Source organism: Oncorhynchus keta, chromosome 21, assembly GCF_023373465.1.
Source record: "Oncorhynchus keta strain PuntledgeMale-10-30-2019 chromosome 21, Oket_V2, whole genome shotgun sequence".
Taxonomy (NCBI): domain Eukaryota; kingdom Metazoa; phylum Chordata; class Actinopteri; order Salmoniformes; family Salmonidae; genus Oncorhynchus; species Oncorhynchus keta.
The window spans coordinates 26,694,454-26,720,537 of NC_068441.1; the positions used below are offsets into that span (position 1 = coordinate 26,694,454).

The 26,084-nt window shown below is 42.4% G+C and overlaps 1 protein-coding gene across 4 annotated transcripts in view; it reads left to right on the forward strand.

The window, feature by feature from the left end:
* The window catches only part of LOC118400340 (sodium channel protein type 8 subunit alpha-like), a 151,606-nt gene extending 125,899 nt beyond the window's left edge, over window positions 1–25,707 (forward strand). For 3 of the 4 annotated variants that reach the window (XM_052473589.1, XM_052473586.1, XM_052473588.1), the window contains 14 exons: window positions 4,684–4,857; window positions 5,082–5,438; window positions 5,874–6,035; window positions 6,206–6,499; window positions 9,785–9,902; window positions 10,232–10,386; window positions 11,258–11,431; window positions 13,555–13,677; window positions 17,087–17,371; window positions 17,664–17,717; window positions 17,897–18,034; window positions 18,156–18,260; window positions 18,478–18,748; window positions 20,445–25,707. In XM_052473589.1, the coding sequence (XP_052329549.1) occupies window positions 4,684–4,857; window positions 5,082–5,438; window positions 5,874–6,035; window positions 6,206–6,499; window positions 9,785–9,902; window positions 10,232–10,386; window positions 11,258–11,431; window positions 13,555–13,677; window positions 17,087–17,371; window positions 17,664–17,717; window positions 17,897–18,034; window positions 18,156–18,260; window positions 18,478–18,748; window positions 20,445–21,610 (3,576 nt within the window). In that variant the 3' untranslated portion in view covers window positions 21,611–25,707. The remainder of the gene's footprint in view (window positions 1–4,683; window positions 4,858–5,081; window positions 5,439–5,873; window positions 6,036–6,205; window positions 6,500–9,784; window positions 9,903–10,231; window positions 10,387–11,257; window positions 11,432–13,554; window positions 13,678–17,086; window positions 17,372–17,663; window positions 17,718–17,896; window positions 18,035–18,155; window positions 18,261–18,477; window positions 18,749–20,444) is intronic. The other variant, XM_052473587.1, reaches the window with a different exon arrangement.
* Window positions 25,708–26,084: the final 377 nt, after the last annotated feature.

A 26,084-nucleotide genomic window follows, 5' to 3' on the forward strand; every position in this document is an offset into this window, starting at 1 on the left:
CCTATGCTAAATATAAGCCTTCTACAACCATAAGACCTACTAATAATTGAATTATTTTATCAAAATAGTTTAACATGCTTTTTTGCAATAATTTGATTACAAATTTAACCACAACCATGCATAATGCACATTCACTAACCATTTTTTAAATTGAACCTTTATTTATTAACTAGGCAAGTCAGTTAAGAACAACTTCTTATTTACAATGACGGCCTACCCCGGCCAAACCCTTCCCTAACCCAGATGACTCTGGGCCAATTGTGCGCCGCCCTATGGGACTCCTGATCACGGCCGGTTGTGACACATCCTAGGATCAAACCAAGGTCTGTAGTGACGCCTCTAGCACTGAGATGCAGTGCCTTAGACTGCTGCACCACTTGGGAGCCCCGAGTGTAGCGGGCATTATAGAAAATTAACACAGGTCTCGCAATAATCATTCAAGCACAAGCCCACATTGCTAGTGAGTAGCCAACTAATCTTTATATTTAAAGTCTAGCCAACTTGGATCTATTTGCTAGCTAAGGTAGAACAGTTGAATTGGTATGAACACATCCTTCTGTCTGTCTCCAAACTGTTTGAACAGCATGCTATCCTGTCCACTTGGTTCAGATGTTGAAATTCATTATTTCTCAGAATGAGAACGAGTTGCCGATTTTATTCTCATTGCACTCATTGGTACCACAATGCTGCGCACAACAGAAACTGAGCATTCATTTTCTAGAATCAATGTTCATTGATACTCCCGTTTTAGTAGGGTCTGCTCTTCGCACAACTCGAGCTGTGTTCGAATACTCATACTACCCACACTAACCATACTATTTGTGACGTGAATTGAGTATATAGTATGCTTATTGGTCATAGTATGGATATAGTTAGTATGCCAAAAGTTTCTGGGTATCGTACTAAATTCGCCAAAATATGAAGTATACATGCAGAGGACACTATTTCTGTACTTTAGGGCCCATAATGCAATTCTTCAGGAAATGGGTGTGGCTTCTCATCGTTTTCAGATTTTAAGAAAATGGTGGAAAATATGACGCTGTTGCTGGGTCTGGAACTGGGACTGGTTGGATCTGCAGTGGGGAAGAAGGACAACCTGAGGAGCAAGCAGACACACATGAAGGCCCAAGATCCGGAGATCAGTGATGGCACTCCTCTCTGGCCTGCTCGCTCTTGATCTTTGGTCCCTCCTCTGCACCTCATCTGGTGTGGTGGTGACTGGTTCCCGGTTCTGATCTGGTTCCAGTTCTGTGAGAGGGATAGGTATAGAGGGGGAAGGAGGGGTGGCGAGTATATCCATCAGCCTGGGCTGGTGCTGGGGGAGGAGTAATATGGCGCCAAGGCTGGAGGACAGAGGGAACAAAGAGGGCCCAGACTTCCTGGCCACGTAGCACTCACAAACATTTGGAAGGTGTTTTCAGTCTGAGTGGGGGAAGTTCCCTGTACATACCTTGTGACGTTTATCGATGGATTGCCTAGTGGGGAGTCAACCATGAACAGCTGTCTGAAGTATGTCTTTCTGTTCTGAGGGTATTGTCAGAGTCATGATAATTGGTTATTGGGGAGTTATTGGTCATGTCATTGCAGAGTTCGATGAGGGCCTCCAGCGGGTCGTTGGTGTTGTTGGCTGGCACTTGGCTGTCCATGGATCTTGGCTTGCCTCCCCACTGACTGCCTCGCGGCCCCCTGAACGGACTGGGTGGTGGGATTGGGGCTATTTCTGGGACGTCTGTGGGGTTGTCTGAATATGGGTCTTCGTCGTTATTGCTTGGTGATGGGGGGTTGTTGGTGGTGGTGATGGCCTTTTCCCTGCCGGCGTATGAATTGGGGAAGGTTCTAAAGGAGTGTCCCTCTTTCCCGCAGAGGTTACAGGGTCATGTGGAAGTACAGTCTGAGATGGGATGATCCCCTTTACAGTTTCCTCAGATTATGGCTGTGCTGTGGACTGAGCCCCTGTTGTTCCCCAATTTGATGGTACAGGGGAGGTTTTGGACTCCGCCCACTCTGGTCTTAACTGAACCAATGGCCCCAGTCCAGAAGTTGTCTTTGTCTAGGACCCTCCTAGGCGCTGACTTGAGGGTGGCGAAGTGGTGTAACCCAACTTCTATGTCGTACTCTTGGATGCTTTCGTTATGGAATTGGACTGTGACTAACTTTTGATTCTGTGTCTGAAAGTGGAATTACTGTGAACTTAATTTTTATTTTATTTTTACTAACACACAATGGCTTCTTGTGGCCCTGGGGGCTTTGCCAGGAAGTTTAGGTCAGATTGCACAAAGCCCACACCTCTCTGGAGAACTGCCCAGCTGAATTCCAGGTGGGCCTGGTCTGGTCTGGCGGTTGTTGTTGCTGTTCCTGCTGCTCCCTGGCGATTGGCGGCTCCATCCTCGGCAGCCTCCTTCCTTGGTTTTAGCGTCAGCCTTACCGCAATGTAGCCGGTCATCTTCAGTTGGGGGTGGGAGGGGACGGGTTCTGGTCTTGGTGTTGTCTAGTCTGGTCCTGAGTCTGCTACATTCCTGCAGGCGGAGGAAGGACAACCTCAGTGAGCAAACACACCATAAAGGCTCTGACCTGGAGGTCAATGGAGGCACTCACCTGTGGTCTGCTCGCTCCAGGCGTAGGTTGGTATCTTTAAGGGGTTCCTTCCTCCGCTCCCTGGAAGTGTTGGTGTTCTCTGGTCTGGTCTCTCTTTCTGGTGAACTACTCTGGGTGGTTGGTGGTTGGCTGGTCCTGGTTTGGTCGGTGGTGGCCTGAGGAGAGCAGATGGAGAAAAAGGCAGGGGAGTAGGACTGCAGGCCAAGTGTAGAGGGAGTACGGCTCGCCTCGGCAGCGTTCTACTCAACTCAAGGCCTGCAGTCCGTTATCTGCTCTATGGGAAGCTGGTCCAGGTCGTTCTGTTGAGTCAGGTCGGACCATGGTCAAGCCACTGTTACTCTTCTCCTCCAGTCCTTCTGGTACCGGCTTAGTCCGCTGGACCAAGGAGGCAGCGCCAACCGTAGTCACACCACTGTTACTGTTGCTGTCTCCAGGTCCAAAGAAAAAGATAGTGAGAAAAGAGGGTATAGAGAGAGACACAACCCCAGAAAATCTTCAGTACACATGCATGTCATTAATGAAGAGAAGCAAGCTTTTAATCATCTGCAACCATTGAGAATGACTGCCAGTGTAGGGGAGGTTGGATTATTGAGACTACCTAAATCATATAAATTGAAACAGCCATATCTGTAACAGGTGCAACACATTTGATTAGTTTAGAAAAGGCTATGTTATTTATGTTTGTGTAACATAAGATGAATCAACCAGTCAGTGTACATCAGTTACTAGGCCAATGCACTTTAACAGCTAGACTACCTGCAGCCCTATACATACAGTTGAAGTCGGAAGTTTACATACACCTTAGCCAAAAACTCAGTTTTTCACAATTCCTGACATTTAATCCTAGTAAAACATTCCCTGTTTTAGGTCAGTTAGGATCACCACTTTATTTTAAGAATGTGAAATGTCAGAATAATAATAGAGAGAATTATTAATTTCGGCTTTTATTTCTTTCATCACATCCGCAGTGGTCAGAAGATTACATACACTCAAATAGTATTTGGTAGCATTGCCTTTAAATTGTTTATCTTGGGTCAAACGTTTCGGGTAGCCTTCCACAAGCTTCCCAGAATAAGTTGGGTGAATTTTGGCCCATTTCCCCTGACAGAGCTGGTGTAACTGAGTCAGGTTTGAAGGCCTCCTTGCTCGCACATGCCTTTTCAGTTCTGCCCACACATTTTCGATGGGATTGAGGTCAGGTCTTTGTGATGGCCACTCCAATACCTTGACTTTGTTGTACTTAAGAGATTTTGCCACAACTGTGGAAGTATGCTTGGGGTCATTGTCGATTTGGAAGACCCATGTGCGACCAATCTTTAACTTCCTGACTGATGTCTTGAGTTGTTGCTTCAATATATCCACATAATTTTCTTTCCTCATGATGCCATCTATTTTGTGAAGTGCACCAGTCCCTCCTGAAGCAAAGCACCCCCACAACATGATGCTGCCACCCCCATGAGACGTTATACTCAATGATTACTGCTATTTGGGTTGTTAATCAGATTCGTCCCGACGTACTTGAGTTCTTCTCTTTTTTGCCTTTTTTTTCTTACATTTGAATTGTTTGACGTTTTACTCCATTTTTAGGAGCTAGTAACATAACAATTTCTCTGCGCCTGCTATAACACCTGCTAATCTGTTTATGCCACCAATAAACATTGATTTGATTCTTACACATAAGCTCAAATCCTCGTCATTTTAAAGTCTACTCAACTCGCATAATAACGCTGATTAAGCCATTGGTTAAATTGGCTTTTTACAATGCTATTACAGTAAAATTCAGTAAAATACAAACCCTAATCTCTCATCAATTTCATTGATTACATTTACAATAACGTTTTACTTTTTTTGTTTTTACAGAATAATGCTGTGTCATTGGTTACTGTACTTACTTAGCCACTAGCTGCCTGTAAGTTCCTGTCAAATTCATGGCAATCCCTTTACAGTGTAAATTGCACCTTCGATCCTTGAATTGAATTTCAATGAATCTCCTGAATTGAAGTGGGGTTGACCCCAACCTTGTGTCCTACACTGGCAGCTTGACCCTAGGATCAGACTGTTAACCTTTTTCTCTCTTTGCACTCACAGGTTTTCACTGGTATCTTTGCTGGTGAGATGTTTGCCAAGCTGGCTGCCATGGATCCATACTACTACTTCCAGGAGGGCTGGAATTGTTTTGACAGCTTCATTGTGACCCTCAGTTTAGTCGAGCTGGTATTGGCTGACATTGAGGGTCTGTCTGTGCTCAGGTCATTCCGATTGGTGAGTAAGAAAAGGTGTGGATTGGAATGAGGGACCGTATTGATAACCCTATGGCCCCGATGTTCAGAAAATTCACAGCAGGTGGGGGAAAGGGTTCACTCTGCAGCAGAGTTAGCTTGACATAACTAATTCCCAAATACTCATAGAATATGATCAACATTTATTGAAATGTAACCCCCCGCTCATTCAATTCTGTCTCCCCTCCCCCTCTGTCTCTTGTCTAGCTGAGAGTGTTCAAGCTGGCCAAGTCGTGGCCCACACTCAACATGCTGATCAAAATCATTCACTCTTCTGTGGGAGCCCTGGGAAACTTGACCTTGGTGCTGGCCCTTATCGTCTTCATCTTCGCCGTGGTTGGCATGCAACTGTTTGGAAAGAACTACAAGGACTGTGTTTGTAAGATCGCTATAAGCTGTAAGCTTCCTCGTTGGCACATGAACGACTTCTTTCACTCATTTCTCATGGTGTTTCGAGTTCTGTGTGGGGAGTGGATCGAGTCCATGTGGGACTGCATGGAGGTGGCCGGCCAGAACATGTGCATGATCGTCTTCTTGATGGTCATGGTCATAGGCAACTTGGTGGTAAGAAAAACAACCTTTGAAATATGGGAGAGACTATAATGACACAGTTGACAGTTAAACCGACAAGCAAAAAAATAAAATTGACCCTTACCTTAACCCTAAACTTAATTAAGCAAACCCTTAACCCTGACCCTAACCTAATTTTATACAATTCTGAAATGAAATATTGGTTTGGACATCAGTTGTCCTCATAGCCTTTTCCTTGAATTATCCATATTTGAGTAGCAGTTTCTTGCATACCCTACTTTTTGAAGATCAGGTCTCTCTTTACTTAGCGAATTTGAACTAAGTAGCGTTTCTGCATCCACATGTAACTCATCCAATAAATATGGTTTGAGTCTTAGCATTTTGGTCTGGTTAAGCCTGATGTCAGAAAGTTAGCGGTTAGTGACACATCTGCTTAGACCTTCTGTGTATGCACGGCCCTCTCACCAGGTGTTGAACCTGTTCCTTGCCTTGTTGCTGAGCTCGTTCAGCGCAGACAACCTCGCACCCTCGGACGATGACGGAGAACAGAACAATTTGCAAATAGCTGTCGGTCGAATAAAGACGGGGATTGCCTGGGCCAAGGTCTTTGTAGCCGAGGTTATGAAGAAGGTACGCTGTGATGTCATGTCCTCTATGTTCTGTTATGTATGGCATCACTCTGATGTCATTGTTGAATTGTTTCTGGGTTGTTTTTATACCAAGACAAACCCCTGTCCCAGTGTAGTTGAATGCCAGTAGTTTTGTCCTGACTGATTTTTAAATATATTTCTGATTGCGAGGAGGAGGAAGAAGCAGAGGACGAACAGAAGCCTCTTGATGAGTTTGACGAGAAGCTTAACTGCATTGCAAACCAGAAGGGCATAGACATCAACCGTGAGTTGGACTACATCAACGGCACTACCAGCGGCATCGGCAGCAGCGTGGGCAAGTACATGATCGACGAGGACCACATGTCCTTCATCCACAATCCCAACCTAACCGTGTGCGTTCCCATTGCGGTCGGGGAGTCAGACTTCGATAACCTCAACACTGAGGACTTCAGCAGCGAGTCAGACGCGGAGAACAGCAAAGACGTAAGTATGGAGTGATGGGGGTGATATATTCTTTGTATGTTATTTAAATCTAGAAACATATACTTTTGGGTGGGGGCATAGGGTTATATATGGGGGAGGTGGGTGGGTGATGAAGGTGATTCATCGGGGAAGGGGGAGGGGTGTTTTGGGTGCTTGGTTGGGTGGAAGCTTTGACAAAGTTCTGTTACGTTACATTACATTTAAGTCATTTAGCAGACGCTCTTAGGAGATTTAGGATAAGTTGTGACTTTATCAAATAAAGTGGTTTCATCATTCTCTGTGAATTGGAGTGATGTGTTAGCATCCACTCCTCTAAGATCGCTCATACTTCTGACTTCTTAGAAGTTACTTGTAAGTTTTCACAGAATGTAAATAAATTAGCTAGCTTCAAGTATCTGAATATGTCATCACCACATAACTGCAAAAGTGACAAACTGACACACATTCATATTTCTTAAAAACAACTTTATTACAAGGAGTGCTATACTACACAGGTGCAGCTCGTTAACTTGAGGTGATCAGGTGTTTCTTCGTAGCTAGCTTGGTGGCCATAACACTGCTAGCTAGCGTGATCAGGGGTTTGTATTGGAATGGCCGTTAGAAAGGCTTCTTTCTGTATAGACCCTCTTTGATTTAGCTAAACCTCACCTAACTTAACATGTTTCATAGCTAAACCAACATAATGTATTTTTCAAACCTAGATAGCTAGCTACTGAAACAAATTCAAACAAATCTGTAACTCAAATCAGAAATCAGAACAGTAATAGCTTAAACCATCCAAAAGATACAGCTATTTTAGTAATCGCAGTCTTTTACAAGTTGAACCGTGGCTAATGTGTTTGCCTTTATCCGCCACCAACTCTCCTGATGAGCAGAAGGAGGTAATGTATATGTTTTGTTAGCAAATGCAAGCTACAATAAGCCAATGATGAGACTGTGATCATAGAAATAGTATTCCTAGACGTGGAATAGCCCCCTGGGCCATGGCATTTTGACTCCCCCCTCATGGGTACACTCAATATGGCTGACATGGTATGCTGAATTGCTACGTTAACATGGAATGTTCATTCAAATGATGATGTGGCTTTGTAATGTCAATTGTTTTGACTGTGAATAAAGCACAAATTGAATGCTGTACTTCCAGCTTTATTTTTTGATCATGGGCACACTCAAAATGTCCGTCGGTCTACCATCACTGACCCATTGACTTGAATAGGGATGTCCATTCTAGGAATTCTATTTCTATGACTGACTTTGACGGTAATGTATAGCTACGTTTATGTTAGCTAATACAAGCTACAATATGCCAATGATGAGAAAGACTGACTTTGTGACTAAATAGGATTTCGCTAAGTGTGTCAACAAAGTGCTTACTTTCACTTGCGCATCTTCCTAGAAAAAGTTAAACTTCAGAAAACAAATGAATCCCAGTAAATATTTATTCGTTATAGCAAAACCTCATGCCTCAAGCTCATTAGTATGCTTGCTCCCTCTACTAACCACTATTGCTATCCAGCATATTCCTTTTAATTAATGTGCTTGCTTCAGTAAGACCACTACTGTTAAATAGCTGATGCAATCGCTCAAAATTTCTTTAGGAAATGTACCTTTTCTAGTTATAAATGTAGCATGATGCTTTGCAGAGTAGCCAAATACATGCCGAGGTTCTTGGGATTGCAGTCAATGTACTGTAGTAGATGATGTAATGGCTTGTGTGTGTGTGTGTGTGTGTGTGTGTGTGTGTGTGTGTGTGTGTGTGTGTGTGTGTGTGTGTGTGTGTGTGTGTGTGTGTGTGTATATATGCAATGCGTGTCTTTTTATCCACTCATCAACACTGGACTGAGCAGTGAACACAGAGCGGTGAACACAAAGGGGTGAACACAGGAGACGTCGGACGACCTGACGTTTCAGAACATTTGTTTAGACATGGCATTACCACTGACTCTGCAGACTGACAGTCAGACAGATGAACACGGCTTTGTGTCTGTGAACGTGTGGGAAAGGTCCTCCTCACTGGTACAGGATGTGGATATGTTGGGGAGCTCTGATGCTTGGGTCACCTTGACCTGGTTTGCAGGGGGAAGGCATGCAGCAGCTCCAATACCTGTACCAGATCCCCAGTCTGCTTCGCTCCCTGTCTCCACCAACCACACGGCAGGCTCTTGCAGCTAAGCCAGTGACAGCCCAGCCCTGCAACGCTTGGATGGACACAGAGCCCCTGTCAGCCAATCAGGGATCTGTCTGGCTGTTTGTGTTAGAGAGAGAAGGGGGGGGGAGAGAGAGAGAGTGTGTGTGAGAAAGAGGAGCACAGTCCTGCTGAAGATTCAGGATTCTAAAGTGCAGCGTCATTCTTCAGTGAATTGGATTGGCTCTGGGTGTGCGTATGTGCGTGAATGCTTGTGTGTCCTGGTTCACCTTAAGTTATCGTTCAGCTGTGAGATGATTTATTAGGTTGGCTAGACCAGGCATATACTGTATGTCTTTTTAAATGTTTCTACCTAAGCTGGTCGAGATCAGCCTCAATACGTTTACATTTTAGGCCTATATGTTGAATCCTCTCTCCATAACCATTTCTCTGTAATCAGATCAAATAATGTGTTGGTAATTGTGGTTGTTTGTAACTCACAGACACAACAGTCCAGCATCATTACAATGAATTAGACATGCATTTAAAAGCCCAGGCATATATGTTAAGGCAATCCTTCCCCCACCTCCCTTTAACTAACATGTTTATCATATCAATTCCCCTCTTGAGTGTCACATGTTTATGTCCTGTGCGTCAAGTAAATGTTTTTACCACTGGATCTAATGCTGTAGTCTATTTGCATAAAGAGCAACAAATCATGCATCACTGTCAAATCTGCAAATGCATATTTATCAGTGACCAGCCCTATTAATGTAATCAATCAGCAGCCGAGGTTAATGACTAGCTAGCTAGTTAATATTGCTAATAATACTAATGTCGGGGCAAATAGACAAGGTTACCCACAACTCCATGGTTGGAATGCAAGATAATGTGTTAAACATGCAGACAACATCTAACCTACAACTGCAAGACAGAGTTTTTCCTGGTTAGGTTATGTTGCCTTTAAATCATGATGCCTATGATCTACTGTATCCACCGAAAGGGTGAGCGGGTGACTAGTGGATGCTTTTGTAGTCAGTGGGTACCACTATGCAGTATCTTTGTACATAGTAGCTCATAAAACCACAGAATGTTCAGTGATGTTAGGAATTTAATTTGAGGTTCCTCCTCTCCTATATCTCTCCTGTTGTCTGTCTCAGCTTGATGACACCAGCTCTTCGGAGGGCAGCACCATAGACATCAAGCTTGATGTGGAGGAGGTGGTGGTGGTGGAGGTTGTGGAGGAGTTCCTGGACCCAGACGCCTGCTGGACAGATGGTAACTAAGAACTTACAGACACAGGCTTTAGTCTGGCCACAATAGCACTTAGCATTTAATGTATGCTAACTGATATCAATTTAAGCCATGCCAAGTGTGGGTCTGTGAGTGTCTGTCCTCATCTCCAGTCTGTATGTCATAATGAGGGCATTTTGTGTGCGTGTGTAGTCAATTAAGTGTACATGCCCTAAACGTATTCATCTGTATCAGTAACTGTGTGTGTGTGTGTGTGTGTGTGTGTGTGTGTGTGTGTGTGTGTGTGTGTGTGTGTGTGTGTGTGTGTGTGTGTGTGTGTGTGTGTGTGTGTGTGTGTGTGTGCCCTCTTCCAGAATGTGTTGCCAAGTATACGTTTTTGTACTTGCCCATCGACCATGGCTGGGGGAAGCACTGGTGGTTCCTGAGGAAGACAAGCTACCTGATCGTGGAACACAACTGGTTTGAGACCGTCATCATCTTCATGATCCTGCTCAGTAGCGGGGCGTTGGTATGCAGACACACACACACACACAGTTCACCTCATACCACACCATTACGTACTGTCTTACAGAAACCATATCAGTTCTGACAGAATGTACTGAAATGTAATAATTAAATCAAGAAATATTTTATTCCCCCTTCTTGCGAAGTGTAAGTCTTAGCGAGATCATTACTTTTACTTTATTCTGCGACTTGCTAATGGGCAATAAAGTGCTGTAATACACCAGCCTTTTAACTTAAGGAATCCAGCTTAGGTTGCAGCTTTCTGGGAGACTGTAGCCAAATGGTGATTCAGAATACTTACGTGTTCAGGAATGGACAGAGGGATATATCCTATAGGGTAGTGGGTCTAAGGGGACTATTAACCCTACAGTACAGAGAGAGCCTGTTCCATCACATACAGTTGCCTACCTCCTTTCACTGCTGTGGGCTCTATGTAAACACCACACATTCTGAGAAGATTCAATACATTGTTGTATCAGAGAGAATTCTAAATTCACATTCACAAAATTTGCCATGAGCGTAGGGCAGTATCAACTTTAGCACAGTTGAATCACAAGACATTAAAGACTCAATAAGTAAGTAACATTTCTGTAGAGAAAAAAATACTGTGTCTTTTTTATATAATGTAACACTTTTTGGAGGACTGAGATAGGATGATATTTGCTCATGTTCCCCATTGCACCTTTAACACTTGATTTGAGGATAATTCATATTTCAACAGGAAAAGCAAACGTCAAAACCAGCTAAAACACCTTTAACCATAGAAAGGGTCAGGAGTTTTTTAAATGGTCAGGAAAAACTCAGAGGCATAATCCTAAAACAAGACGTCCAGTCACGTCAGTGTTAACATGCTGGTGTTCTGTTCCCTTCCGCAGGCCTTTGAGGATGTGTACATAAATAAGAGGAAGACCATTAAGATTATCCTGGAGTACGCAGACAGCGTGTTCACCTATATCTTCATCCTGGAGATGGTGCTCAAATGGGTGGCCTATGGCTGGGTCAAATACTTCACCAACGCCTGGTGTTGGCTGGACTTCTTCATTGTGGATGTAAGTAACTTCTCCAACAGACTCTGTTATTTCCTGCCCCCTCTTAGGATTTTCCCCCTCTTCTTTTGTGCTGGTCTCTCTTTCAATATTTTTTTTTATCTCTCTTGCTTTGTCTTCTTCATGTTCTTCTTCTCTGGCTATCTGTTGTCTCTTGCTCTTCTCTCTCTCTGTGAGAGATGATGAGCTTTAGTGTCCTCCTCCCATGTTGGATGCTGTTTCCCTTCAAGCACACTGTAGCTGTAACTAGATTACTATTTGTTCCTGATCTGAGACGACTTTGATAATAAGGGACTTGAATATCTCAAATGATGCTGCAGTATGGCCATTGAGCACTGATCGCAGATTCTAGGTTATGAACAGGACATCAAATCATTGCCTATTGCCATAGACCATTTAGCCGGCATAGAAAAACCCTGCACAGGAGAGTGGGATAAGTTAAGCCACCTACTTTTTAAAACCGTGTCTCTTTATTTCCCAAACACAATTCAATCATAATCGCTTTTTTGTTTTTATAATCCGTTTAAGCATCTTTTAACACTGGCTTAACACCTAACAAACCATTTTTTAAAAACACGTTTAACATAGGCCAGGCCCTGTTGTTACGTCATATCCCAGCGATAACGCCTTGCATTACACCTGGGAAGAAAACGTTTCAATTTTCTCAACTTACCCCATGGCCATTGGCTCAACTTACTTCAAGGCAAACATTTTTACTATATTAGCCCACACAGCTACAAGGATGCACTTTCATGCTAGCTTAAAGAGACCCCAACTGATGTATAGAACAATCTTAAAATAATTACTTTGGTTTAGATACAAGCATCATGAAACCTATAACACAATACATTCATTTGACTTGTTGAAAATCTGTTTTTTGGACCTAACTTTTCTTCCTTCACTGACTCCATGAATGATGATCTCTGCTTAAATATTTGTTCAAATTATACATTTTGTGTATGGTTTCCTAGAAACAAGGGTGGCTCAACTTACCCCTTTGTCTGACTCTCCCCTATGGGGGCATATACACATATACAGGGGTGGAATTAGTGGTGACATGCAGGACGAGTGACTGGGACAGTCCCTCCCCCCCAAAAAGCATTTTTAATGTTTACATTTCACACATCACAATGCCACACTAGCTGCTTGACATGATTTTTGCATATCTGTTCCATTTCTCAAAGGCCATCCAACAGTCCCCCCCCCTCCCCCCTCCACCTGCCAGTATCACATTATCATGGCCATGAGAGACAGAGGGGAAGTGAGCTCAAGTTTTCTAACAGGTGTGGTGTCCCGTGGTCTCTGCCTCTCTGGCTCCTTGCTCCTCTGTCCTGTAACTACTCTACATCTTGGGTCCCGTGGGTCTCCATATGTAGGCTATGGCTCCCTCATGAGTACAAGTTTTGTTCTAGAATAGAATGAAATGTGAGTATGAGATGGCTCAGACATGTGCACATTCAACCTGTACCTTCTCTGGCAGGTACCTGTAACAGTGTATCTCTTTAAATTAAAAGGAATGTTCAACTGCAGTTCGAAAAGGCTTGGGGGCTGGTGGTTGAGAGGCCAGGGTAAGGTTCTTGTGGTTTTGTCTCGGGACTCTCCCTTTCACAGGTTGTCCTCTCTCCTATTCGTCCCCACAACTGCCCTCACCTTCCTGGCTCCCATTCTCCATTCTTATACTCAACCGGTACTTTGTGAGTTGTGTGAATAGTGTGCGTATACTGTGTCAATTTGAGTTAATATTTAATATCTCCTATCAAATGTCCCCTGTTTGATTTGGCTACCTCTTTTTCTCTCTTCCCTTATTTTTCTTTTTCTGTCAACCACATGTTTCTAACAAGGTACACTGTAAAGCCTTTTTTCAAGCTTCCCTAAATATCCAGAAAAAAATTGGGCCACCTATTATTCCTTGAACTCTGCAGATGATTTAACTGCTGCTGAACTTTACTCTCTTTATATACAGTTTGTGTACATATTGGTACATATGCATACATATATAAACATGCATATATATGTATAAATATCTATATGTGTTATTAATTTTCTCCAGCAAATTGGTCCATATGTCTCTGTTACCAATTCTAACTGTTTGGACCCTCTCTCTTCCTCTCTCTCTCTGTGTATAGGTGTCTATAATCACTCTTATAGCTAATGCGATGGGCTACTCCGATCTAGGGCCCGTTAAATCACTACGGACATTGAGGGCCTTGAGGCCCCTTAGGGCCCTGTCTCGCTTTGAAGGGATGAGGGTAAGATCTAAAACACCAGGCAGCTGGTCCATCTGCATGTCCATTCATTAGTTACAGAACCCATGCATGCTATAATGAACTAGAAAGCAAAAATAATGTTAGAAAAGCCATATGGGACATATTAATAAAAATATGAAATTTAACACAATTCTGTCCAAAAGGAAAATGCATGCAAAATACTACACATGCTCATCTATGATACACTATTTGCATGAAAAGATCATTTCAGAAAGTCATGATGCAGCTGATATGAAAGCAATGATTATCTCAAATATGGATAAAGTATGCATTTGAAAGCAATTCCAGGTTAATTGTAATGTCAAAACAGAATATAGATGTGGAACTTATGAAAGAAGACTGGAGAATGAAGTCACTCATCTCATATGAATGAATGTCATTTTTAACTGAAACTGGCCATGTATTGTACTTATTTTAGAGTCTTCACTTCTACTATCGAGAGCTTTCAAGCAAGAGATCCTTCCTGTACCATGTTCCTTCATCTACTGTTTCACAAGTCTCACTCAAACATTCCAATGTCACACATGACTTACAAGAATCACCCCAGCAAACTTGGCCCCATGTGGGTATTCAGTGGGCAAGTTGGGCATGGGCTAGCCCACACCAGCCCAAACCGGGCTAGCCATCACCAGCCCAACAAAGGCTGGCACACACGAATCCCTCACCAGCCCTAAATCATAGAGTTTTCTAACCCAGAGGCCAAACAGGCCAATACTTCTGGGAACGCCTCTCAACACAGGCTTGACAGACCAGACCGGGGTTTGGGATGTCAATGAGAGAAGTGAAAAAATGTATCCTTAGTTGTTCATTTTTAAAAATCGATTTCTAAAAAACATTAAAGTAGCTGAACATCCTTGTAGAAGTGACAAACTGGCACATTAAAATGTTGGTCAAAATAACTTTATTTCGAAGGAGTGACTTTGATTTGATGGCCTGCACATGCGCAGTTCGACGCATGTGTCAAACTGTTTCTGTGCATGAGTTTAGCTAGGGGATTTCTATTGGAGAAGCTGTTTCTGTGCATGAGTTTAGCTAGGGGATTTCTATTGGAGAAGCTGTTTCTGTGCATGAGTTTAGCTAGGGGATTTCTATTGGAGAAGCTGTTTCTGTGCATGAGTTTAGCTAGGGGATTGCTATTGGAGAAGCTGTTTCTGTGCATGAGTTTAGCTAGGGGATTTCTATTGGAGAAGCTGTTTCTGTGCATGAGTTTAGCTAGGGGATTTCTATTGGAGAAGCTGTTTCTGTGCATGAGTTTAGCTAGGGGATTTCTATTGGAGAAGCTGTTTCTGTGCATGAGTTTAGCTAGGGGATTTCTATTGGAGAAGCTGTTTCTGGGCATGAGTTTAGCTAGGGGATTTCTATTGGAGAATCTGTTTCTGGGCATGAGTTTAGCTAGGGGATCTCTATTGGAGAAGCTGTTTCTGGGCATGAGTTTAGCTAGGCGATTTCTATTGGAGAAGCTGTTTCTGGGCATGAGTTTAGCTTGGGGATTTCTATTGGAGAAGCTGTTTCTGGGCATCTTCATACTGAACCATCTTTGTCGAAATGGGCTAGCCATCACCAGCCCAACACAGGCTAGCCCACACCAAGCCCAACACGGGCCAGCCCACACCAAGCCCAGCACGGGCCAGCCCACACCAAGCCCAGCACAGTCTAGCCCACACCAGCTACTTCATAACGTAGAGGCGGGGGCTCATTCAAATATTTGTGGGTGTGGTGTGCACAGTTATTTTTTTAAATTCATTACCAGACCTTTCAATGATACCTTTCAATGATCATAATACAGGTATTTGTCACACTCACCTTACAGTGAAATGCTTACTTACAAGCCCTTAACCAACAATGCAGTTTTAAGAAAATAACTAAAAGAAAGTAAGAGATAAGAATAACACATGATTAAAGAGCAGCAGTAAATAACAATAGCAGGGCTATATACAGCGGGTACCGGAAGAGAGTCAATGTGCAGGGGCACCGGTGTCGAGGTAATTGAGGTAATATGTACATGTAGGTAGAGTCATTAAAGTGACTATGCATAGATAATAACAGAGAGTAGTAGCAGTGTTCTGGGGGGGGGTTCAATGCAAATATTCTGGGTAGCCATTGATTAGCTTGGGGGTAGAAGCTACTTAGGAGTCTCTTGGGCCTAGACTTGACGCTCCGGTATCGCTTGCAGTGCGGTAACTAAGTGTGTGTTTAGTTGAGGTCTTTTGCCATAACCACAACACATTCTGAGGGAAACCTTCTGCAAAGTCCACTCATCTCAGTTCTGATTGTCTTGACAAGGAGGGAACATGACTCTGTACATGTGCCTGTATGACTGTGCATGCCAGGCTCAGCTTAGCTGTCTGTCTGAGAGCTGCTGGGTGTTCTGCATTAAAACATCCTATGTACATCGTCAGAGCATCACACTGTGTGCTGCTGCTGACACCGCCACAACCTTTCCAGGCACCTTTACTTCTAAAAGTGTACTCATTAAAGCTTTCAAATAGGTACACCAAAATTCAAAAGGCACTTGCACATCTGAACAATTTTATTTGCAGGTGCATGGCAACAGTTGAACAAGATGAAGGAAAAAGGAAACCGCACACTACTCTTGATAGTATCACTGATATTTAATAAGCTTATGTATCAGCCTCACGGCCTTCATCAGAACTTTTGTGATTAAAAAAAAAATGTGCACCCTTATGTAGACCTAACCCCACCCACATCCGTTCTACACATCGAAAGCGGTTGGAGGCGAAGGAAAAACAAATAAGTGCTACCAAATATAACAATATGCATTTCGTAAATATTACAAAAGTGTATAAGTAAGACTTATTAAACACTTCTGTAAAACCACAATGAGGACATAGCAAGTTTTCATTCGTCATTGGGTACATCGTACAGAAAACATCAGAGTAATCTTAAATAGGCACATAGTTCATGGTCAAATAGGTACACCAAAACTGGGACCTCAAAGTATTCACTGTGCTTCACCCATTTTTTTATTGTCACTTACACGAGATAGATGCAGTGAAATGTGTTGTTTTACAGGGTCACCCATAGTACAGTGACTTCTGGCACAAATTAGAGCCTTGCTCAAGGGCTCATCGACAGATTTTTCACCTTGTCAACTCAGGTATTCAAATCAGCAACCTTTCGGTTACTGCTCCAACGCTCTAAACACAGGCTACCTGCCGACCCAATTTTAACACCAGTAAGCCTCATTGGTGACGTCAGTTGTATATGATAGAGTAATAGCAACATAGAAGTAGTAGTCAAGATAAACCAAACTGATGTGCAAATCACATAAGTTATATGACCTTTATCTCTGAGAGGGAGTGGGTTTATGTTTGTATATATGTGTGAGTTGTATCTCATGCTGCTCCTGTTTCCTTGGTTACGTGTGTAGGTGGTGGTGAATGCCTTGGTGGGAGCCATCCCCTCCATCATGAACGTGCTGCTGGTGTGCCTCATCTTCTGGCTCATCTTCAGTATCATGGGGGTCAACCTGTTTGCAGGGAAGTATTACTACTGCTTCAACGAGACCTCAGAGGAAAACTTTAAACCCGACGTCGTCAACAACAAGACTGAGTGCTTTGCACTAATCAACGCAAATTACAGTGAGGTCAGGTGGAAGAATGTCAAGATTAACTTTGACAATGTGGCTGCAGGATACCTGGCACTTCTACAAGTGGTGAGTTCAAGGTCTTTCCTATCAATGTTTTGACTTTTAACTAATTTGGCCCTCCCATTGTGGAGGTCAAAGTTGATTGGACATTGAACAGTACTTAGACTGCAGGATTCAATTCTCATATTTTTTCAATCAATGGCTTCTTACTGTACCTCTATCTCTTTCATCTTGTAATTTTCCTCCTTCCTTTAACACCTCATTCTAATTTTCCTCTCTTTCTGCTTTACCTTCATTCTTCTTCCTCATGTTTCTTTTCCCTGTTTTCTCACATGACTTTATCTCCCCTCTCTCACAGGCCACGTTTAAAGGCTGGATGGACATAATGTATGCGGCCATTGATTCTCGGAAGGTAGGCCTGTCAATGGTATGAGATTTGTCTCCCTTTTGTTTGTTGGTTGGTATTGATGTAACATGTTCCAGAAGAACCTACCAATACTAACTTGTAACGAAAAGGGCTTTTGAACCCACAACTTGCAATGTAATGAGGGACAATTTGGAGCTTGAATGTCTTTTTCCTGCTCTCTGTAGGTGGAGGACCAGCCGATCTATGAAGACAACATCTACATGTATATCTACTTTGTTGCCTTCATCATCTTTGGCTCTTTCTTTACCCTCAATCTCTTCATTGGTGTCATCATTGACAACTTTAACCAGCAAAAGAAAAAGATAAGACCTATTTTCCTTATTCCATGGACCTGTTGATAAGATGAAACTAGGTTTAAGAAGAGGTTCCCACATTCTTTGGCTCAACACGGTTGTAACCAGATGTTTTCTTGTCTCCCTTTACTTTGGAGGTCAGGATATATTCATGACAGAAGAGCAGAAGAAATACCACACTGCCATGAAAAAACTTGGCTCAAAAAAACCACAAAAACCTATTCCAAGACCACTGGTGAGTCTCTTCCTATGGTTCCTTTAGCCCAAGGGCTGCTTTGGGGAGGGGTATTCGGAGTTCTAATTAAGGTAACATTCAAAATACATGTCAAACTAAACTTTACTAACCAACAGACCTTCCAGAATGTACCCTAACAAAATGTGCCTTGCTTTGATTTGTTAAATCTACTAACTCTCTTTATCTTTCCTCCATAATGTTTTGTCTTTTCTCTCAGAATAACTTTCAGGGCCTGGTATTTGACTTCGTAACGCAGCAGGTCTTTGATATATCTATTATGATGTTGATCTGCCTCAACATGGTGACCATGATGGTGGAGACAGACGATCAGTCAGAAGATACTGACACTATTCTCTACTGGGTCAACTTCGTCTTCATCGTTGCCTTTACTACCGAGTTTGTGTTAAAGCTCTTTGCCCTTCGCCACTACTACTTCACCATTGGGTGGAACATCTTTGACGTGGTCGTGGTCATTCTCTCAATTGTTGGTCAGTAGTGATTTCATCCCTTTTCTCCTACATGCAGTTTGCCTATTGTCATCCTGGTATTTGAGTCCTAAATCAAATCCAATTTTATTTGTCACATACACATGGTTAGCAGATGTTAATGCGAGTGTAGCGAAATGCTTGAGCTTCTAGTTCCGACAATGCAGTAATAACCAACAAGTAATCTAACTAACAATTCTAACTAACAAAACTGTCTTATACCCAGTGTAAGGGGATAAAGAATATGTACATAAAGATATATGACTGAGTGATGGTACAGAGCAGCATAGGCAAGATACAGTAGATGGTATCGAGTACAGTATATACATATGAAATGAGTATGTAAACAAAGTGGCATAGTTAAAGTGGCTAGTGATACATGTATTACATAAGGATGCAGTAGATGATATAGAGTACAGTATATACGTATGCATATGAGATGAATAATGTAGGGTATGTAACATTATATAAGGTAGCATTGTTTAAAGTGGCTAGTGATATATTTTACATAATTTCCCATCAATTCCCATTATTAAAGTGGCTGGAGTTGAGTCAGTGTCAGTGTGTTGGCAGCAGCCACTCAATGTTAGTGGTGGCTGTTTAACAGTCTGATGGCCTTGAGATAGAAGCTGTTTTTCAGTCTCTCGGTCCCAGCTTTGATGCACCTGTACTGACCTCGCCTTCTGGATGATAGAGGGGTGAACAGGCAGTGGCTCGGGTGGTTGTTATCCTTGATGATCTTTATGACCTTCCTGTAACATCGGGTGGTGTAGGTGTCCTGGAGGGCAGATAGTTTGCCCCCGGTGATGCGTTGTGCAGACCTCACTACCCTCTGGAGAGCCTTACGGTTGTGGGCGGAGCAGTTGCCGTACCAGGCGGTGATACAGCCCGCCAGGATGCTCTCGATTGTGCATCTGTAGAAGTTTGTGAGTGCTTTTGATGACAAGCCTAATTTCTTCAGCCTCCTGAGGTTGAAGAGGCGCTGCTGCGCCTTCTTCACGATGCTGTCTGTGTGAGTGGACCAATTCAGTTTGTCTGTGATGTGTATGCCGAGGAACTTAAAACTTGCTACCCTCTCCACGACTGTTCCATCGATGTGGATAGTGGGGTGTTCCCTCTGCTGTTTCCTGAAATCCACAATCATCTCCTTAGTTTTGTTGACGTTGAGTGTGAGGTTATTTTCCTGACACCACATTCCGAGGGCCCTCACCTCCTTCCTGTAGGCCGTCTCGTCGTTTTTGGTAATCAAGCCTACCACTGTTGTGTCGTCCGCAAACTTGATGATTGAGTTGGAGGCGTGCGTGGCCACGCAGTCGTGGGTGAACAGGGAGTACAGGAGAGGGCTCAGAACGCACCCTTGTGGGGCCCCAGTGTTGAGGATCAGCGGGGTGGAGATGTTGTTGCCTACCCTAGAGTCCTAGAACTTGAGTTGCTGTTTCAATGACTAGAATTGCTCTGTTTTCTTTAAAAAATCATCTGTGTAGAAATATCACATAATTATGAAATTTAAGGCTTGGGAAAGTGAGATCATATGTTAACATCTCCCCCTAGTGGCCCAACAGTCACAGGACAGTTTGTATTATTTAAAAATGTCTATATGACAGTGTTATGGATTTAAGGAAACATGCTAAAAAGGTTGCAGAACATACCAGCAATAATACATTTCTCCCTATCCTCTTCTGTCTGCTTCTCTATCCAGGCATGTTCCTCGCAGACATCATTGAGAAGTACTTTGTCTCTCCAACCCTCTTCAGGGTGATCCGACTGGCTCGAATCGGCAGAATCCTGCGTCTGATCAAAGGGGCCAAGGGCATTCGGACTCTACTGTTTGCCCTGATGATGTCCCTTCCTGCTCTGTTCAACATCGGGTTGTTACTCTTCCTGGTTATGTTCATCTTCTCTATCTTTGGCATGTCTAACTTTGGCTATGTCAAGCATGGGGCAGGAATCGACGACATGTACAACTTTGAGACATTTGGCAACAGCATGATCTGCCTGTTTATGATCACTACGTCTGCCGGCTGGGACGGTTTGTTGTTACCCATTCTCAACTACCCCCCAGACTGTGACCCACAACTGGAGAACCCAGGTGCACCGAATACAGGCGACTGCGGCAACCCCTCGGTTGGGATTTTCTTCTTCGTCATGTACATTATCGTCTCCTTCCTAATTGTGGTCAACATGTACATTGCCATTATCCTTGAGAACTTCGGCGTTGCGACTGAAGAGAGTGCCGACCCGCTCAGCGAAGACGACTTCACGACCTTCTACGAAATATGGGAGAAGTTCGACCCAGACGCCTCGCAGTTCATCACCTATGGCAAGCTTGGTGACTTTGCAGACTACCTAGAGCACCCGCTCCGTGTTCCAAAGCCCAACACTATAGAGCTGATCTCCATGGACTTGCCCATGGTGAGCGGGGACCGGATCCACTGCCTCGACATTCTGTTTGCATTCACCAAGCGGGTACTAGGCGATACCGGAGAGCTGGACATGCTGAGGGATCAAATGGAACAGCGCTTTATTGCGGCGAACCCGTCCAAAGTGTCTTATGAGCCCATTACCACTACTCTGAGGCGCAAGCAGGAGGATGTGTCGGCCAAAATCATCCAGCAGGCCTATCGAAACTACCTGGCTAGACGTGGCTTCAAATGCAAGCGCAGACCGGCCAATAACAATAATGTAAAGAATGGTGGGACGAATCCGGAAAAGGAAAAGAAGGAGGGCACGCCCTCCACTGCCTCTCTCCCCTCCTATGACAGTGTAACCAAACCTGACAAGGAAAAACAGGATGATAATGAAGGAAAGGCAGGGAGGAAGGAGAAGGGCAGAAACCAAAAATCCGTCAGGGAATCTAAGTGTTAGAATATTGGAATAATAATAACAGTAATAATAATTATAATAATGTAACTTCAAGCAAAGCGAGAGGAAACCATCTAACCCACACAGATGTACAGATTATTTCATTTGCAAGAAAGAAAAATAATAATATTAATAATTTTGTTTAAAGACTTCATACTATTGATGCAGAGTGAAGCAGCTCCGTCTCTTACAGCTTAAAGAGACTTGAACTTGATTTAAACCAAACATAATCAGCGTACTGTGTGACATTGTTGCATCTAGACTACTGATCTTAACAAAATGGAATGAAAGAAATGGGCAGTTCCCTGACTGGTGGACAACACATAAGGAACAGAACTTTTCACTAAGAGGAATGAATGAGAAACGCTGATAAGGGATCTAATGTGTGGGATTCCCGCCAGCAATGGATTCCCATGGAAATACAGAGCTATGCAGGAAAAACATGGAAATACTGCTCGACTTGAAGAATCACCTTCGAAAAGCAGTCAGAAGGAACTCTGTATCATTGAATTTAGTCATTCATGGAGCACATTTATGTACATTATCAGTCTATATGAACAAACAGAAGAACAGCTGAGGAGAGAAAGACAAAACCCCATAGTAGCCTAAAGTAAGGGTTTTCCATGTGGGTTGTTAATGCTGAATATAGTATCTCCACATCATTTGAGCGGCAAAAAAAGGTTTAAAAAAACAACAATCAACAATTTTCCCATGTCACATAACTCTTCCTCACCTTCTATCTTTGTTATACCCACATCAAAAGGCTTTTACTACATGGGCTTTCACACCAATTTGTTAAGGGGCTGTTGATTAGGGAGTCATCTTGGGCCAAGGGCTTACATTTACTCAGTCATATTTCCAAACAAATACATAAATAATTGTGCTTGTTCAATGCATAGTAATGACTTGCATGATGGCATGTTTTGATCAGAAATCTTGCATGAATAATCATAGTCCACAAGACACTAATACTCAGACCACAACAGTGGCTCGACCATAGGTTTGAGGTTGTCCACTGTCAAAAATTCAACGTTAGAAGTAAATCATTAGTATTATGATGAGAAACTTTGTGTGGAATGAATACCAACATTGTGGATTGTATGAGGAGAAATACAAAATGTTATTGCTGCTATGGGATGCAGAAGAGAAGGGAATGGATGTCTGTGTGTATGTATTATTGAGTGGATTTGGTGGATCGTTTTAAATCTTAAAAAGCTTATATATAATTTGAATGCAGCAATATCACATACCTAATCGACCATGCCATCTGCCTTTGTTTTTGTGTTTGATGAGGGCATTGTGGGAGTGTCTAAGTGTGCAGGGAATTGATGTAGCAAGGTGGTTTCCATTTCTGTTTTTTTTCTCTAGGGGCAATTTAGACTGTTCTACAAGGTTTAAGTGTAGAAAGAATATTGTATTTCTGTTTCCAATAACTGCTGTTTTATTTCCTTATCATGTGCTGATTCATTTGTACATGTTGTTATGGTTATCTAGTCTGTATCATTTTAACATGTATTTTCAGCCATTTCTTTAATGTGGTTGAGAGAGTTAATCTTGTGCTAGGAGATTAGAGAAAAACAGAAATTGGTGTATGTGGAGAAGCCTTGTTGCTCATCGTCACCCCTTGTCCTTGGAATGGGAGTGGGTGAACAGTACCCCCTGCTGCCTATTCTGTTTTTTGCTGTCATTGTTAGACAGAGATCCTAGAACTGTACGCAATGCTTGAAGAGTTCACCCCTTTATCTCAGGAGATATTACAGATGTATTATAATGAGCTCTGCAACTAAATGCAAGTTAATGTGATGAGAGTATTTATGAAACACTTTTTCCTATGATTTTGTGTGATGTTATGCTACCCTATTCGACAATGGTTTTGGCTGGCAATAGCTAGGGCAACCAGTCTATCAGGGGTCACTTTAGAGCTTCCCGTAAAAGACATTTAGAAATATAGGGCTAGAAGCATTTCATTGAAAAAGCAACATTTCGCTCGCTTGTAAGGGCAGCGTTTGTATCAATAGTAAATTATATTCGTGGTTGTGTAGCTATGGATTTAGGTTAGGTCTGAATAAAATACAACAATAACAATAATACTGCTCACCCAAATATCAGTCATAGGTACTTAGGAAACAATGTGAGGAGATGTCATGAAAGGGAAAATGGATATGTTAGTTTGAGCAGAACACTAAATTCTATGAGAGGCAAAACAGGTATGTGAGCACGAGAGAGCAAGCCCCATAATTCGAAATTTGAGAAAAATGTGCTCCAAAACCTCTCATCAGCCATTTTACTCCACTTACCTAGCAAGTATATCTCGTAACAAATACCAAATAATGAACAGAGCACTTGATGCATTGTAAAGGTACTGTGAGCCGTAACACGTTAAGAAGACACCCAAGCTTTTGCACTTCCTGTTGTGCAGTGATGTCACTACCTTCCTGTTTATGAATAAATCCCCAATCCCCTTCTCAAGTTCTATGGTCTAGTTGCTGCATGAGATCTCCAAAATCAGTGTGGGTGTTAAGTTGAACCAAATAAAACTCTGAATGATAAGCATAAAAGCAACTGCTGTCCATTTTTCTCCATCCCCATCAAGGATATACATGTATAAATGTATAAACAGAAAAATGTAAAAACCTTAAATCAATTTGAAAAACAAAATGAGAAAAAATTATGTACAGTTCAGGCTGTGTTGTAAACGGCACAAATTGCTGAAGTTAAAGAATGAACTTTTTAAGAGACTATAAATAATGTAATATATAATTTTATTTTATGCGTGCATGCATGCGTAGTTTTTTGTAAATACAGAAATACTTAAACTACTGCTATTAATCTAATATGAATAATCGTAAATAGAATGGCTTCCAGCTGACACCCCTTGTCACACTTGTTAGACTCTGACACATTTGTTAGGTGGAGTAGATTTTTGGAGTCACTTTTCACATTAAAAAAGGGAGTAAATAAAAAATCTATATTAAAAAGAAAAAACAATATAAATAAAAATCAATACATATATAGAGCTATACACACACACACAGACAGAATATATGATATATATATTCTAATATATGTCCTCAACTCTCCCTTCCGCTCCGTGTACTGGGGAGAATGCAGTGCACCCGACTGTAATAACTCCCATTTCTTTTTTTGTGTGCAATATGTTCAGTGAATGACCAAAACTCTGGCCTGCCCAGGATCACTATGTACTGGGGAACAGTGTACAATGGCTGCTTGCTGAGGATTGTGTAGCCTGCGTTGGTGAGAGGATTGCACTACCAGCACACCCTTTTGTACATGTCTGAAGATGTCTTGCCCACAACTTCTCCCACCTCTTCCCGCTGAATATAAACACACAAACACATACATACTGTACACACACACACACTCTCCACCCTGAGACAAGCCGGCGCTGACCGGTCATTATGCCCCGGTATCCTGAGCCTCAGGTCGCCTTGTGTGACAGCTTTTTACTTGTTTTAGCGCTGACCTTCCTCCAGGTTCCCCCTAAACACACCAGTGCAGTTTGGATTTATTGTTATTTTCTAAACAATGCATCTGATAATTTCATGGTTTATTGCTTTTGTTATTTCTATTTGTTTCTTGGTGCAATATCTCTTAATGGCATGTGCCTTTCAGCTGCCTTTTTAGACTTTACAATACATCAGTAAAAATGATATATCCAAACCCAATGGTTTAGTGAATCAAAATGGAGAGAAAACATCACCTAGACTAGATCAACAGAACTAACATCTTATAGTAATCTATTGCAAGTGCTCTCTCAGTATTCTGTTCACTGATCATTTAGCTGGCGAGAGAGCTTGCCTTCTGTTTTACACTTGGGTTCAATTCTGGTGTGGATTTATGAAATTATTTATGTAGCCTTTATTTTGTAGCATGACTGAGACCTGTTATTTGTTGGGGTTTTTGTGTTGCCAAAAATATTTTCTTAAAGCTTTTTGAGTGTCATTGTTATCTCTTGCCACTAACACAGTCAGAGAGAGGACAGTGTTGCACAACCACTTGGGACTAAGTGAGAATCAGTGAAAGATTGTCTTCATTTGAGCACGAATCAATTTCCAAACAATAAAGCAGCCTTCCAGTTATGCTTCATAGTGGTGTCTTTTTTTCTAGAAAATGATTAACTACAATTTCTGTATATACATGAGAGGAAATAGTTTCTCATTTGGTTTTCATCACAGACTTTAAACGCATTTCAGTGTAGATTTACAGTAATAAACAGAAAGACTAGTCATCTGAAATCACAGCAAGGTCAGTAGTGGATCTTGTCTGCAAGCATCTAACCATATCTTTATTAAAATGATAATACCTCAAGTAGCACAGCATTGTGTGTGTGTGTAAAGTGGCCCACTGAATGAGAGAGGGAAGGAAAGACGGAGGGTAAAAACTGTGCTGCAGTGCAGATAGATGAATGCGGTGGCCTGGGCTGAGTCAGCAGCAGCCTGCTCTCAATACTGTAGTG